The sequence below is a fragment of the Elgaria multicarinata genome, chromosome 8 (genome assembly GCF_023053635.1).
Source record: "Elgaria multicarinata webbii isolate HBS135686 ecotype San Diego chromosome 8, rElgMul1.1.pri, whole genome shotgun sequence".
Lineage (NCBI taxonomy): Eukaryota > Metazoa > Chordata > Lepidosauria > Squamata > Anguidae > Elgaria > Elgaria multicarinata.
Window position 1 is genome coordinate 115,233,269 of NC_086178.1, and position 17,753 is coordinate 115,251,021.

The window sequence follows — 17,753 nt, forward strand, 5'->3', positions numbered from 1 at the left end:
TTGTATTGTCTACTCATAGCATTAAGCTCTCATCTGCTGTGTCTGCACTCTGCATCAAACCATTGTTCCGGGTGGGGTCTATGCTTGATTGGTGCAGAGGTTGAACACATTAAACCTATTTTTTCAATCATAGTTTGAAAGTTTGCTATGATGTTTTGTGGCGATAATTTAAGATAATCTGATCTTGCGGAAATCCATTCCCAACTATGGAGTGTATCCCTGACCTTTTCTTGTATAGTAACGTCCCATCTTATTCTACGTTTGCCCTGTTGAATATAGGACCCTTGTTGCTTGTCTTCACGTTTCAGGTCCATAAGGCCTGATATTTCTGTTATTACTGGTTGGTGATCACTTGCCAGCTGGTTCCCTATTGCAAATTTCTTTACATGAGGGGCAAGCTGAATATTCGCCATCAGGTAATCTATAACACTTCCTCCATTCTTATTTGCAAAGGTATAATTAGCCGTAGTATCATCTGCCCCGTACCGTTTAAGATATACAAATTGAATTTATACATTATTTTGAACAGTGTTGCTCCCTCATTATTGAACTTCAAATCCCTTGATTTCCTTAATGGTAAATGATTGATTTCCGCATTTGATAATGCAAATTTCTGTTGTGGACCAGTGTATCCATCTCCTATTCTTGCATTAAAGTCCCCCATTACTACCATCACACATTTAGGCATTGATTGGATAACTGAGTCCATCAGAGACTCCAGCATATCCCAACTGTCAGAATCGTACATTGCAGAACCTTTAGGTGTTATATAGACATTAATACATACTAGGGTCAGATCTTTATGTTTAGTTATTTGGACTGCCTGCAAATTCTGTGCTGGTGTATATATTTCTTTAACTTCAGTATTTAAACTTGCTGATATACACATGGCTAGGCCTCCTGAACACCTCCCTTTCTTAGACATCCATCTAGCGGGTTTAATAAACATTTGGTATCCCTGGAGTTCGATCTCATCTTGTGCCCATGTTTCCTGTAGGGCTATGATATCAAACTTATATAAATATTCTTTAAATCCTATGTCCATCATCTTGTTGTTCCAGCCAGAGATGTTCCAGGATACAAGTCTTATTGGAGATTGCGATCGAGCTTTAAGTAGTTCCCCAGTCTGTTGAGTGTGGCAGTGTCTATCTTCCCGATTATATGCTTTAATTGTCTGGTCACTCTATATTGGCCTTTAACTTTCTTGTGGTGGGGTGGTTTCTCTTTTCCTTGATTACTGGAGATTCAGTTATTGAGCAGAGTGTTAATTTCCCTGCAAAGACTGCTGGGTTATTAAGAGACTTATTGAGTATTTCTTCATCATCATCATCAGCAGTGTGTATCCTCGTATAACTAATCTGTCCTGTTTCTGAAGTAAACTTCTCTAATGGGCGGCCATCCAATGCCCTCTTAACCACACTTATATTTGGATATAGCGTATCAGTTTTGCCTCTATTCGCTGTTGTAATCAAGTCGTCTTTCTTAGATGAACCAATTGTGTCATCAATCACTCTCTGTGTGTTGTAAACATTTAGATTCCCTTTATCTTCTCCCTCTACGTCAGTTATTTGGTATTGACCTTCTTGGATAATACGACTTTTTCCCTCTCTTTCCATTTCATCTTTCTTACGTAGATTTTGCTCCTTACTTCTCTCTGTGTATTGTTCTTGTATTATTGGAATTTTTTGTTTGAGCAAGTCCAATAGAATTGTCAATCTGTCTGTTATCCAATATTGTTGTTTGTGATCTAAAATCACAAAATTTTCTATAAGTGATTTTTCCTCAGGGCAGAATAGCTCCATCTGAGCATTAATGTCCTCGGGACCTGGGCTCTTACCCAATTGCGTAATCAATGATTCAGAGAGGTCCTCTGACAGCAGATATTGCTTGTCTCTCCTGACATCACTTCCTATATAACTTTCATAAGATGTTTCCAGAGCCATTGGTTGTTGGGCTGAGGTAGCTATCAGGTCACTCTCTTGTAGATTAATAAGGTTCCCCACCTTCACATTCCCTTGCGCTGTATGCTTTATATGATCTTTTCATCTACTCCTGGGTGTCAGTAAAGGGCCGATAGAAATGTTTTTAAAATGTCTGTTTACTACCAGCCCCTTTCTCAAAAGAGTGCCCTTCAATTTGTATATCTTTGCTGCCTCATTAGGGTCATTAAAATTAACCACGGCTCGTGCCTTCCTGTAATTGTAAAACAGATATTCTATGCTTTGAATTATTTCATCATTGTTTCCAAATGAATGCCCTGTCCATGATTTCAGTAAGATAAAGAGATCATAGAATCATAGAATCATAGAATAGCAGAGTTGGAAGGGGCCTACAAGGCCATCGAGTCCAACCCCCTGCTCAATGCAGGAATCATAGAATCATAGAATCATAGAATAGCAGAGTTGGAAGGGGCCTACAAGGCCATCGAGTCCAACCCCCTGCTCAATGCAGGAATCCACCCTAAAGCATCCCTGACAGATGGTTGTCCAGCTGCCTCTTGAATGCCTCTAGTGTGGGAGAGCCCACAACCTCCCTAGGTAGCTGATTCCACTGTCGCACTGCTCTAATAGTCAGGAAGTTTTTCCTGATGTCCAGCCGGAATCTGGCTTCCTTTAACTTGAGCCCGTTATTCCGTGTCCTGCACTCTGGGAGAATCGAGAAGAGATCCTGGCCCTCCTCTGTGTGACAACCTTTTAAGTATTTGAAGAGTGCTATCATGTCTCCCCTCAATCTTCTCTTCTCCAGGCTAAACATGCCCAGTTCTTTCAGTCTCTCTTCATAGGGCTTTGTTTCTAGACCTCTGATCATCCTGGTTGCCCTCTTCTGAACACGCTCCAGCTTGTCTGCATCCTTCTTGAATTGTGGAGCCCAGAACTGGATGCAATACTCTAGATGAGGCCTAACCAGGGCCGAATAGAGAGGAACCAGTACCTCACGTGATTTGGAAGCTATACTTCTATTAATGCAGCCCAAAATAGCATTTGCCTTTCTTGCAGCCATATCGCACTGTTGGCTCATATTCAGCTTGTGATCTACAACAATTCCAAGATCTTTCTCGTTTGTAGTATTGCTGAGCCAAGTGTCCCCCATCTTGTAACTGTGCAATTGGTTTCTATTCCCTAAATGTAGAACTTGGCATTTATCCCTATTAAATTTCATTCTGTTGTTTTCAGCCCAGCACTCCAGCCTATCAAGATCACTTTGAAGTTTGTTTCTGTCTTCCAGGGTATTAGCTATCCCACCCAATTTGGTGTCATCTGCAAATTTGATCAGCGTTCCCTGCACCTCCTCGTCCAAATCATTAATAAAAATGTTGAAGAGCACTGGGCCCAGGACTGAGCCCTGCGGCACCCCACTCGTTGCCTCTCCCCAGTTTGAGAAGGTTCCATTGATAAGTACTCTTTGAGTCCGATTCTGTAGCCAACTGTGGATCCACCTAATAGTTGTTCCATCTAGCCCACTTTTAGCTAGTTTGTTAATCAGAATGTCATGTGGTACTTTGTCAAAAGCTTTGCTGAAGTCAAGATATATGACGTCCACAGCATTCCCACAGTCCACAAGGGAGGTTATCCTATCAAAAAATGAGATCAAATTAGTCTGAGAGGATTTGTTTGCTTTGCTGAAGTCAAGATATATGACGTCCAGAGTCTTGCTATTTACTGTTTTACTCTGTACAGCACCATGTACATTGATGGTGCTATATAAATAAATAAATAATAATAATAATAATAATAATAATAATAATAATAATAATTCCCACGGTCCACAAGGGAGGTTACCTTATCAAAAAATGAGATCAAATTTGTCTGACAGGACTTGTTCTTGACAAATCCATGTTGGCTTCTAGTGATCACCGCATTGATTTCAAGGTGTTTACAGATTGACTTCTTTATAATCTGCTCCAGAATTTTCCCAGGGATGGATGTCAGACTGACTGGTCTGTAGTTCCCAGGTTCCTCCTTTTTGCCCTTTTTGAAGATAGGGACAACGTTAGCCCTCCTCCAGTCGTCCGGCACCTCACCCGTCTTCCATGATTTTGCAAAGATAATAAACAAAGGTTCTGAGAGTTCTTCCGCTAGCTCCTTCATTACTCTAGGATGCAGTTCATCAGGCCCTGGAGATTTGAACTCATTCAAGGAAATTAGGTGTTCTTTGACCATTTGTTTATCAATCTCAAGCTGTAATCCTGCCCCCTCAACTTCTGCTTCACTTTTTCCAGGGGGGTCATAGACCCACTTTTGGGAGAAGACCGAGGCAAAGTAGGAATTGAGCACTTCAGCCTTTTCTTTGTCATCTGTTATCAATTTGCCATCCTCATTAAGCAGCTGAACCACCATTTCTTTCCTCTGTCTTTTACTACTCACGTATCTGAAGAAAGCCTTTTTATTGCTTTTAGCATCCCTCGCTAATCTCAGCTCATTCACAGCTTTAGCCTTCCTGACGCCATTTCGGCACTTCTGCGCCACTTGTCTGTACTCTTCTTTTGTAGCCTGGCCTTCCTTCCACTTCCTATATGTATCCCTTTTTGTTTTCAGTTCATCAATAAGCTTTTTGTGGAGCCACATTGGTTTCCTCTGTTGTCTTCTATCTTTTCTCCTTGTTGGAATTGTTTGTAACTGTGCCTTTAAAATTTCATTTTTTAGATACTCCCACCCATCCTGCACTCCTTTTCTCTTTAGGCTCCCTTGCCACGGGACCTTACTTATTATAGTTCTGAGTTTATTAAAATCAGCTTTCCTAAAATCCAGAGTACGTGTATGGCTACGCTCGACTTTTGTCTCCTTCATAATCAAGAATTCAAGTATGACGTGGTCACTTTCCCCCAGAGTTCCCGTAACTGCCACTTTATCCACTAAGTCATCCCTATTGGTCAATAACAAGTCAAGGATTGCCGATCCTCTAGTTCCTTCCACCACTTTCTGTAGGAGAAAGTTATCACCCATACATGTCAGGAATTTCTTGGAAGGGCCGCTTTTGGCAGTAATGGTCTCCCAACAGATATCAGGGTAATTGAAGTCCCTCATCACTACTACATCACACTTCCTTGAAACACTGGTAATTTGTTTCTCAAAAGTTTCGTCCTCGTCTTCTCCTTGATTGGGTGGTCGGTAGTAGACTCCGATTATCATATTCTTTTTATTCCTAGCCCCATTTATTTTAATCCAGACGCTCTCGACGGGGCTCCCAATCTCATCCGCCTGTATTTCTGTGCAGGGATAGGTATTTTAACATATAGTGCATGTTACCTTTCTCTCTTTTTGTGTTAGAATACCTCTGGGTTTTGGGTAATTGGATAGGACAAGTGAGCATTGATTTAGTTGGAGGTTCCATGGGACCTTGCCCCCCTTCGTCAGTTTAGATGTCTCCATAATGTCCTTGTCTTGTTTTATTTCAACAGGCCTAGCTAACAGATCCCATGGATCCTGTATTTCTAGTATTTTAGGAGGATTGGAACGGATCTCACTTTTCCCCCAATGTCAGACGAGTCTCATCTGAAGGGGATTTCTTATCGTTATTCCGTCTCATCTGGGTCAATTCCTGTTTTAAATTCCCCTTATCTTGGGTGTCCAGTATTTGGAACAACTTCTTAAAATTTATGTTTGAGTTTGTTTTGTTTTTTGACGGACATTTCATATTTTTAGTTTTCTTTCCCCTTGTTGTATTTGCTATATTCGTCTGCTTCTTCTGACTCGTCCATTTTTGCTTCTTACTATTTACAGATTTTTTTTGTTATTGTCACCATTATCATTATTAAGTTTTTTCTTCCTGTTTGAGGTATCATTTTCTATGCTGGAGTCTGTTTTTTCCCTTGCATCTAAAGCCTTTTTGTTTATCTCTGTAGTTTTTACCCTGGTACTTCGTTTTTCTTCCTGCATACATGTATTATCCTGATTTGTCCTAACTAAATTGGTGAGTGTAATTAATAGATCCTTACTTTCGAGTAAGTAATTCTTCATCAAAGCAATGTCCTCCTTCCAACATCCAAATAAGGCTTTAATCATTACGTGTTGTGTTGTTATCAAAGTATTTAATGTCTGAGACTCTTTATCTATGATTGTATTTGATGGTATGTTATTACAATCCTCCCGATATAAATTTGACATATTATAGTCCTGCTTAGATGGATTACTGTTCTTTAATTTGTGATCACTCACCGGGGATTTCGGAGATATAGATGATATCACCAAGTTGCCAATGCCTGTTGATGTATCCAAGTTACCAATGCCTGTTGATGTATCATTAGGATAGATTAATCTTTTTAGGTCTTCTTCCACTAAGAGAAGTTCATCAGCCAAGCAGATATTTACTAAAGGTTCCTTTCTCGTTGGTTTCATTATCAGATGTGGTCCCAAGGACCAGTCTAGAAGCTCTGTTGGTGCTTCTTTTGCTGCAAAGGAAAGGTTACTTTTATCCATTCCTATATCCACATCTGTGTCTATGTTTGTTATCTGTTTTGTCCTTGTTATTATTTTCGGTGAGTTCACTTGAAAAAAAACGTGTTATTTTCGGTTGGCTTTGTTTATTTTGCTTGTTTGTTTTTTTATAAGAAATCTGTTCTGTTACCAGGGGAATCCCCTGTTTCTTATACTCTTTCCTAGTTAGAACCATTATTCCTTCTATGCAATATTTATAGTATACTACTTAATTATCTTTCGAGTCTTTGGATCTTTTACAGACAACGGCAGGTGTTTATGCTATAATTCTACTTCTTTCAGTCTTTCAATCCCTCCTGCTTTTTGGCCTATCCAGCTTTAAGGAACCCACTCAGTTTCTCTTCTTTACATTCTTTTCAGTTATCTATGCAGTTAGTTAATTCTTTCACAGCTTTAACAGTCAGTGGTGATTAATAGTGGTTGATGGCAGTTAAAGGTGATTATTTCTTCTTTTATTTCACTGTGTCAGGTGTTTCCAATTACATCATAGTTTGTCTTTGGCTTATCTCTATTGCTTCTGTGCTGTTAATGCTGCTGCACTTAACTCTTAAAACTCTTAAAATTCCAAACCGCACCCTTAGTTACGAATTGAAGTTAAAATTGTATTTAAAAAATTGTATTAAAATTGTATTAAAATTGCATCAATTACTTATCACAACTTGCAATACTTATCAGGTTCTCGTCCGGTTACGTTTACGTTAGCTCTTCCACTCCTGTCCTCTTCACAGCTTTTATCTGTGTGTATTTTGTGCTTTATTCTTTGTTTATCCTGTTTTCTTCTCCACACTGCTTCTCTCACCACTTTATCTCAAGTTTTCTTTGTTTCCTTTACTTTGCTTTGCTTTGCCTTACTTATCTTTGCTTTGCTTTGTTTTGCTTTACTGGAGCTGGAGCAGAACACGTCCGTCCACCTTCTCCTTCCCAGTAAACTTTCTCTACCAAAATTAATAAGATTAATTGATACCTTTTGTCAAGGTTCCTCCTTTACCTGGACCCCTGGATCAGCTCTATTAAAGATGTTTGCCTCTTTAAGAGCCCTTCTTCTCATCCAATATCAAAGTTTTACTTTCCCCTCTTAGTAACGTGGGGTTTAGGCCTTAGGCATGGTGTCAATGACACTCCTGAACACCAGATTTTAACAACTATTTACTAGGTTGTATGATATAAGGCAAAGATACATAAACTTAAGGCATTTACTCAAATAGAGCTGTAAGTCTTTAAAAGGCATTTAAAATAGAAATAAAAGAAATAAAACAGTTTCCTCTAGCCTAGCTAGACTCTAGCCTTCGGCCTAGAGTCCCTTCCAGCCTTCTCTTGGCTGTTCTTCCTCAGAATCTCTCTCCTTGGCTCTCTCTGTAGTTCTTCCCCTCTCCCCTGTACTTCACCCCTTTTTATACCCTCCCCCAGAACTGAAACCATACAATCAGGTAACCTAAAACTGGGGAAATGAAACTTAGCTCCTTTAGGAGGGAAATGAAACTCAAGGACTGCCCCCTCCCATCAGGAGATTTTTGGGCCTTCAGGCTTAAACCCAACCCAAGCCTGTGTGGGCCTCAAACCTTCACCCCTTTGATAAACTTTCAGGTTATACATCAATTGGCTAAAATCTGAACAAATACCTGTAGGTAATATTAAGTCACCCAAAGTAATATCAAGTCCCATTTAGTAATGGCAATTCCATTAGTTTCCAGAAGGTATAATGGTGCCTAGAAGATTTCTCAAATGTTTAAGTTGAATTTCAGTATATTGCTAGCGGAAATATCTTTTGATTTGGAAAGATGGGCCAACATATTTAAGTTGAATGGGTGGCCACATGTAATTTAATTATTGTGTAATATTCCTTTGTATATTCCACAAATGTATTTTCAGATATTTCATGCAGCATTTTTGAAGTGCATTTGGGGGATGGGATTCTCTTCCCTGCTTTTCACTTAAGAGGAGGCAGTTGTCCATCAGGGAGGGAAGGTTTAATTTTCCAAACTTAGTTTATATCATAAGGTGTATCTGTAACTTATATAAATACCTGGAAGGTACCTTTTATGTTAATACTGCCCTGTGGGTTGTTCTGGAGTCAATGTATTTGATACTTCTTTCTAGCTGAATGGCATTTAATTGCTATTTCAACGGCGAGAGAATTACGTTGGATAATGTCTCATCAGCTGAAATTTTAATCATATTCTCATGCTTAATTAACTTTATGAGGGAATACCTTTTTTGTGTAGGTATCATATTGGTAGTGGAATTTATACTTTAGATCAATTAATAGGATTGAAAGAAGAGTTTTTATCATTTTCAGTATTGCAGATTAGATATCACTTTTCATCTAGCCCTTTGTGGCAATATATTCAACTACAGCGCCTTTTGATGTTTATATAGGGGCAATTGGCAATGAGTGCTTCAGCACCTCCTATATTGTTGAAGGAATTAACTGATTCTTTACAGAAAGCTAAGCCTACAATAGTTGTTTATAAATGTCTTTTGGAATGTAACAAAGTGGATGTTCAGAATGTTAGAGAGGAATAGAATAGGGAATTAAAGTGATCCACACAGCTTAATTAGTGGAAAGTCACCCTAGCGTCTACATGTACTAATTCTGTAAAATTGAGGCTGCTTCAACAAAAAATGATATATTGAACACTGAAGCAACCTGAAGCTGGCTAACTCCACTAGATGTTGGCAATCCAATGCAGACAAATCGTCTTATGGCATATGATGTGGGCTAGGGTGACCATATTTTAGAAACCAAAAAGGACAACATGGCTGCCCCCAAGGGGGTGTGCCCACCACATGTCCAGCCCCCAAAGGGGCATGCTTACCAACATGACCAGCCCCCAAGGGGGCATGCCCACCCAAGCATGGCCTTGGTCACCTGTTTGATTTCACAGCACACAATTAAGACAAATCTGTTCTACATAATATCTTAATGTTAAAATCACTGGAATAAAGAACAAGTGAGACATTCAATGTATCTGAAATTATCTTCACTCATTCCTACTTTTGTAGCTTTTGCTGTACTTTGAAGCTTTTGCTATACTCTCTCCCCTTCCCTCAAATGTATTTTCTGACTGCAAGTCCTTTACTGGATGGCTATAGTCTCACCTTTCCTAAAATTTAACACTCTTTCCCCATCACCTTTCTCATATCCATACTCACACATTCAGCAGAGTGCTACCACTGAACAAATGAAGCAGTTGACAAGTACAGAAAAATCTAGTACAACAAACAAGCAATCAAGCATTCAGAAAGAGTATAAACTACTATTACCCTGCAAACATTAGCCATGGAACAAAATGGAGTAAAAGCTAGCAACTCTTAGCTTGTTTCAACTTCAATCAAACATAACAGTCAAAAACAACCAAGAAAAACACACCTACCTCGTTGACATAGCAATACCTACTGATAAAAATCTTGCAAAAAGGAAGAGGACAAGAGAGAAAAATATACACCACTGGCTATGGAAGTTAAAGAACTATGGCAACAGGAAAAAGTTACAATTATTCGTTAGTCACATCAGTCACCAGCATCACATCATATTTTTTTATACAGAAAACCTTCAGAAATTAGGCCTCCCAAAATACATGCACGCCAACATCCAGAAAGCAGTCATACTTAAAACATGTTCAATACTCAGTAAATTTCTGAATCAGTAAAAGACAGCATGACTTGGCAAAGCCCATCATGTTCATCTAGAAAAAACACCACAAGCAAGAAAAGAGAGATAGATAATGATGATGAAAATAATAATTAAAAAATGGCAACCCTGTTAATTTTTTAAAGGTTTTTAAGAAGGATGAACAATTATCAGCCATTGTTACAAAATATACGTCATGCCAATTATATCAAACAAATTGGAAAGGAAAGTCTATGGGTCTAAATGCATTATTTAATAGGAATATCACCTCCAAATCATCCCCCAACTCACACACAGAAAACTACAGCCCTCCCCTCCCCCCACACACTGCAAACATGCACATGCATCCATTCATAATTAAACAACTGGGCATCCCATTCAGACATCAACACACACACACACACACACACACACTCAGGATCACCCAGTCCAAAACACACACACACACACATCCATTCACTCAACCACCCAATACACTCTCTCTCACACACCTCCCTCAGTCTTACCTCCTACTTGCTTCCTCTTCTTCTTCTTCCCTCCTCCTCCTCCTGGGCACTGGGGGGGGGAGCTGGAGGATGGAACGCATCCTCTACCCCCCCCCCCAGCCGATGCCTTTTTTAATGGTGTACTGCTTTTAATGATGCACTGGTTTTAAACGTTTGAATTAGTTGTATGTATTTTATGGTGTTTTTATTTGTATTGTACGACGCCTCGATCCAGAGGGAGAGGCGGGTAACAAATAAATATATTATATTATTATTATTATTATTTTCCTGGGCCGGTGCAATCACCACAACGCAGGAGAAGAGCAGCTAGATCGGCAGCGGGGGCTGGTGCACGCGTTCCTGGAAGTGCGGGAACACGTGCACCAGCCCCTGCCCCCCGTGATGCTCTAGCCTTCATGGAGGCTTCTTTTTGGTTGGAAAATAATGCTTGTATAAATTTTGTTCTTGGAAAATCCATGACAATTGCAGCTGTTCATATACTTTTAAATTATATTCCTGTGATATAGGGATCAACAGGCAGACAACAAAGTGGATTTACAGTTGCAAAGAGCCCTTTTAGTTGCAAAGAGCAACTCAAGAGCAAATAATACAGTCAGTGGGAAGCCAACATTCTTCCGAGGGGGACAGCATGCAGATGTTAGAGTACTCTGCAGACTAAAATAGGTGGAGGTAAAGGAAGGCGAGAGAAAGTTGGCCCAGCTGGCATCCCGTCAGAAGCTGCCTCAGAACTAGACTCTCTGAAGTTAACATATCTTGGGAAAGAGCTTTCCATTCTTCTTGAAAGGACAATTGTCTCACCTAGTTTGCATAGTTTTGCCTAGGCGAAAAGTTCCTAGAGATTAGACTCTCTTCAGGTGGGAAGAGAAGTTTATTGCTTGAATAAAGCTTTGTAGATTACTTAGCAGGCCTCGCTATTGTCTCCCAAGAAGGCAGGAGGTTTTGTGAAACACAACAACTATATAATTAACGACCATACACCAATAATATTTGACTCGTTACATTAAATTACATTTATGATGCTTTAACTCCTAAACATTAGAGAAGATGTGAAGAGATGAGAACTTACATTTACCTGTAGTGGAATTCACAGTGATGGAGAAATTATGGAGTAAGATATAGTAAATGTATTTATTTCTTTATGATATTTATATACTGTTCCACATGTAAATAAAGTAGTGAACTAACATATTTCAAGCAATGCAAAAATAGCCTTATAGCCTATTTTCAATGCACCAAGTGAAACACAACTCCATAAAGAATTGTTAACCATTATGTTTGTAGTTGTTAGGAAGGTAATTGCGAAATACTGGAAAATAAAGAAAGTTCTTTCAATAGATTCATGGTATAGTCATGAATGGACATCAACACACACACACACTCTCATGGTATAGTCATGAATGGACTGGCAGACAGATTAACTAAGCCATTAAGAATGACAAGAACACAAAATGACATAGATAACTTTTTTGAACAATGGTATAGGTTTTTTTAGTTATGTTAATAAAAAGGACAGCACAATAGCACCATCAAGCTTCCACAGTTCACTACAGAAAGACATGTGCAGATAATATGTCAACACTCACCCCAACAAACTCTCTGGATGTCATGCCAGGCCAGGATGACTCTTCAGATGAAGGCCCTGGCATTACAGAGCCTAAAGACCTTGTGGGAACCCCTGGTCCTAGTGATATCTCAGGCTTCTCTAGCATCAGCGGGAAAGCTATACTGGGCCCTTCAACAGCAATGGATCCTGAGAAACCCCCAAACAAGACCCCAAGGGCCATAGGTTCAGAGGAGTCCAAGCATCTGCCTTGCCTTAGAATGCATCAGCTCCAGAAGACAGAGGCACAGGTCACTACTTGGAGCCAAAGCGCATGCCTCAAGAATTGCAGCAACTGGGCTGCTCAGGAGTAAAGGATTCCTCATGAGAACACCTTCCAGAAGCCTCTGGTGTGTGACAGCTCAGTCCTGCATGGGGTTCTGGAACCTTCATTCCAGCTTCCAGTACCTTGAAACCTTGCTTCCTTCACCTTGCTATTCTTTGGACTGATTTTTCATGGTGCTGACTGATAAGACACTGCTTTTGAATTACCCTTTTGCTGGACTGATAAAACTGTCCCTTGAGCTTTTCTTTGCTAATTCTGCTACAAAGATTTGTCTTAGTTTGCCGTACGAGTGAACCCCTAAGCCAGCGATAGCAGATGTTGGTCTTCATTATTACATCACTCAGTGAATGCATTTGATTTAATATTGCATGAAATCTGTGTATTTTTTAATGTTCTGAAGTCTTATGGTCTCATTAGTTTATGAATATAAATCCACTCAACATGCAAATCATCAGAACTTTGGGTGTCCAGCATCCCCTCATGCCCCAGCTATGCTTCTGTACAATATTAAAAAGGTGGCATTTGAAATGTGTCATGTTGCATTTCATAAAAAGGGTTTGATACCAGTGTTGCACATTTATATCTATTGACAACCAGTTATCCAGCAATTTTACTAGCAAACAGAAAGTGCATTATTTAAGTTAAATGTAGCACATTAAGCATACCATTAAAGCTGTTAGCTGGATTTTGAGGTAAATGCCATATTTATTTATGTAACGTTAGTATATAGGCATTAATATATCTTAGACAGCAATCCTATGCTCTCTGAACAGAACCTCTGATACCAGATGCTCCACTCGTCTTATGTCCTGTCAGTAATAGCTTCAGAGGGGGACACCCACAGCATTCTATGGCCCCTAGGACACCCTCCATAGGACTGCAGCATTAGTTTTACCTTTATTATATACATTATTTATACTGCTGCTATTCATTATCATGTGATCTATATTGTGATTGGACAAGAAATACATTTAAAAATTTCCTGCTATAAACTTACTAAACATTTTATTTTTATTTTATTTTATTTATTTAAAACATTTTTGGCTGCCTTTCAGGGAGGAAGCCCTCACAAGGTGGCTTACTACAATAAAATACATAAAAACAGTTTAAAACATTAAAAGCAATAAAAAAACATACACAAGAAAATAGTAGTTAAAACAATAAAAGCTAACAAAAAAACCATAAAGAAACAATGGCAGTAGCAGCAAAACAGTACTCATCATGACAAGGCCACAGTAAAATAAAACATTTTAAAGGCCTTTTAGAAAGCCTGCAAGGATGGTGCACGGTGGACCTCTGATGAATGTTTGTTCCAGAGGTTTGGGGCCACTGCAGAGAAGGCCCTCTCTCATGTGGACACCCACCTAATTTCTCTCACAGGTGAGTAAATGAGAAGGGCCTCTCTTTCTGATCTTAAAGTGCAGGCAGGGTGATATGGGTGAAGGCAGACTTTCAAGTAACTTGGTCCTAAACCGTTTAGGGTTTTAAAGGTTAAAACCAGCACTTTCAGACTAACTGGTCTGTATTTTTTGAAGATAGGGACAACATCATCCATCATCCAGAACTTCACTACTCTTCCATGATTTTGCAAAGATAATAGATAGCGGTTCTGAGAGTTCTTCTGCCAGCACCTTTATTACTCTAGGTTGCAGTTCATCAGGCCCTGGAGATTTCAACTCATTCAAAGAAACTAGGTGTTCCTCGTCCATTGGTTTATCAATCTCAAACTGCAATCCTTCCCCTTCAGCTTGTACTTCACTTTTGCTAGGGGAGTCATAGACCTGCTTTTGGGAGAAGACTGAGGCAAAGTAAGAATTGAGCACTTGGCCTTTTCTTTGTCATCTGTTATCAATTTGCCATCCTCATTAATCAGTTGAACCACCATTTCTTTCCTTTGTGTTTTACTATGCACATAGCTGAAGAAAGCTTTTTTGTTGCTAGCTTCAGCTCATTCTCAGCTTTAGCCTTCTTGATGCCATTCCTGCACTTCTGTGCTACCTGTCTGTACTCTTCTTTTGTAGCTTGGCCTTCCTTCCTCTATGCATCCTTTTTTTGTTTTCAGGTCATCTCTAAGCATTTTGTGGAGCCACATTGGTTTCTTCTGTTGTCTTCTACCTTTTTTCCTTGTTGGAATTGATTGTAATTGTGGCTTTAAAATTTTGTTTTTTAAAAAAACTGCCACCCATCTTCGAATCCTTCTTAATAGGGTCACTTGCCATGGGACCTTACTTATTATAGTTCTGAGTTTATTAAAATTAGCTTTCCTAAAATCCAGAGTACGTGTATGCCTACACTCCACTTTTGCTTCCTTTATAATCAGGAAATCAAGTTACTAGGCTACTAGGAGGAGGGCTTTCTCTGTTGTGGCACCCAGGCTGTGGAAAAAGCTCCCCAGAGAGATCTGCCTGGCACCTACAATGTATTTTTTTCATCGCCAGCTGAAGACCTTTTTATTTTCTCAGTATTTTAACACCTACATTTAAACTTTGCCATTTTAATTATGTATTTTAATCCTATATCAATTTCTGCTGTGTGGTTTTATCCTGGTTGTGCTTTTTATATTGTATTTTGTATTTGGGTTGCTAGATTGTTGGATATTTTATTATGTTCTTAATGGTTTTAATTGTTGTGAACCACCCAGAGAGCTTTGGCTACTGGGCGGTATAAAAACAAAACAAATAAATAAATATGACGTGGTCACTTTCCCCCAGAGTTCCCCTAACTTCTACTTTATCCACTAAGTCCTCCCTATTGGCCAGGATCAAGTCAAGGATAGTGAATCCTCTAGTTCCTTCCTCTACCTTCTGTAGGAGAAAGTTATCACCCACAGGTCAGGAATTTCTTGCAAGGGTCGCTTTTGGCAGCGTTTGTCTCCCAACAGATATCGGGATAATTGAAGTCCCCCATCACTACTACATCAGACTTCCTTGAAACACTGGCGATTTGCTTCTCAAAATCCCGTCTTCTTCACAACCCTTAAAGCTGCAGGAGCCTTGCCCTCCTCTTCATAGGGTCACCCCGGCAAGAATGCGTCCCTTCCCTTTTCCCCTGCGGGAGGAGGGGCACTTAAAAACAGGAGCTACGGCGTTGGAGCATTGCTCGCACACGGGCTGCCGCGGCCAAACGGAGCCCCACAGTGCACAGCAGCCTGAGCTTTGCGGGTCAACCTCTCTTGACTCTCCGTTTCCGCCGCCTATCCGGAGGCGTTTGCCTATCTATCTATCTATTGGCCATTGGTGGTGCCAATTCATTAGCCTTTCGTTTTATTGGCTCTCTTGTTACACTTCCTTTAGAATCCCTAGTCTAGGGTCCGGCCTGGAGCGCGATGAACTTAATTCCATTGGATGACTGGGATTCTGTCATTTCAGAGGTGGGGCTTGATTGGCTGGCGTGCTTCTTCCTAGCAGCACGGTAGGGTGTGTTTTGTTTCCACGTCAGTGAGAGGAGAGAAGCCGGTTTCTGCCGTCCCCAAGACAGATCGGGTGGGCCTGCGGGGGTCGCCGCTGCCGCCGGTTCGGCTCCCCGGTATGCCGAGACGCCCGTCGACTCCGCAGCAGCTGCCCGCGAACGCCGGCGTTTCGGATGCCGGGTGGATGGAGGGGTGAGTGAGTGAGCGAGCGAGCGAGCGAGCGAGCGGGCGGGCGGACGGTCGCCCGCCCACCCGCCCGGCGTCGTCGAATGGGGTCTTTGCGGCGTTTCCCCCCGGGATGGGGGAGTCATTTCCTCTTCGCTGCGAGGAGGCTTGGGGTGGGCCTGGGTCTGGGCCTGGCGCACGCGCGCACGGCGGCGGCTCTTGAGGCAATGTTGTCGTAGGGCTCGGGAAGGTCCAAAGGTGGCGGCGGCGGAAGGCAGAGAAGGGCCGGACTAGGCAGGCAAGGCACGGAGGGAAGGCGAACCGCCATCCCCTGTGGCCAGCGTGGCACCGGGCCGTCTCTGGTGGCGCCACCTTCGTTGGGCGCTGCCAGGCTCCTCCGGTTCGCTCGGGCCGGACAAGCGCCGGTGTGGGCCTGCCCAAGTGGAACCGGGCCATGGCGTTGAAGCCCGCCTGGGTCTTAGTGCCCCGGCGGCAGCTGAGCGGTTCCCTGTGCCTCACAACGGGTTGTGTGTTCAGCGTGGTATAGAACGGGGGGAGCCTTGGCATGACAGGGCTTGCGGGAGGGAGAGTCGCGCGCTTTGCACGGTTCCAGCCCCTGGCTTCTCCGGTTAAAAGTGTCTCCGGTAGTTGGGCAGCGAAGATTTCGGCCTGAGAACCCAGGCCATTGGCTTGACGTTGGGACAGGCTCCAGGATTGGGAGGGAGTGGTTGAATCTGGATCACTCACCCGATGAGAGTCCCATGAGAGGTAGCCTAGATTTCTTTGAGCATTGCACAGGGTTTGGGGGGAGGGGGGAAGCAAAACCTTTCCATTTGTGCTGGGTGCCTGAAAAGGCCCAACATCCTGGGGCATTTTGTCTGAAATGAAAGAAACCAGACCTGTGAAGTACAGAGAATTTGGAGCAAGAAAGAGAATCACAATTTTTCTGATTTGCACTGGGGGCTGAAGCATTAGAGATTCAAATCTATCTCCAGTGTTCTCAGTAATTTGGCATGAGAGATGTCTTGGAATCTTCTAAGTATTCCAGAATTTTGGGTGTTGTTGTCTTGCAGGGGAGGGATGCCATCTGTCTCTATCAAAGCATTGCTTTGAGGCAGGCGGACCCTGCAGCACCCCCACCCCCATTCCCACTGGTGTGGAATATTTATTTATTTCTATAGCACCATCAATGTACATGGTGCTGTACATAGTAAAACAATAAACGGCAACACTCTGCCACATAGGCTTACATTTTGACTTGTTGATCTCAGTTTTTCCAGGTTTTGGTTCTGGGCTGATTCATATAAGACAGTTATATCTATTTACACACATTCAGGTATGGTTATAAATGCTGTCAAATCATAGGGCAAGAACAAATTCCTAAAGTGTCTGCTAGAGATCAAAGAAGTGAATTTGAGAATGCACTCTTGAGAGGAGGTTTGTTTAAATACCCTGTGCCCAGTGTTCACTGTTGTTGGCCATCTACCACCAGCTGCTCAGAAACTTCATGGCAAGATGCCAGCTGTCTATAAGGACTGAACACAATTTGTCGTTATTACTTTTTGTAGAAAGTCACAGGATACTGTAACCTGGAACAGAGTTTCCACAAACATGGTTTCTTGGGGGCTGTTGTATTTCTGAGTTTGGTAGGAGGAGGGATAACTTGGAGGAAATTGCAGCTTCGTGTTCCACACACATATGATTGTTGAATGCTGCATGGGG

General features: G+C 41.4%; 1 protein-coding gene across 4 annotated transcripts in view; it reads left to right on the plus strand.

The window, feature by feature from the left end:
• The first annotated feature begins 15,983 nt into the window (after window positions 1–15,983).
• Window positions 15,984–17,753, plus strand: part of GBF1 (golgi brefeldin A resistant guanine nucleotide exchange factor 1) — a 209,735-nt gene continuing 207,965 nt past the window's right edge. For all 4 annotated transcript variants that reach the window (XM_063133220.1, XM_063133218.1, XM_063133219.1 and 1 more), the window contains exon 1: window positions 15,984–16,058. In XM_063133220.1, the coding sequence (XP_062989290.1) occupies window positions 15,985–16,058 (74 nt within the window). In that variant the 5' untranslated portion in view covers window position 15,984. The remainder of the gene's footprint in view (window positions 16,059–17,753) is intronic.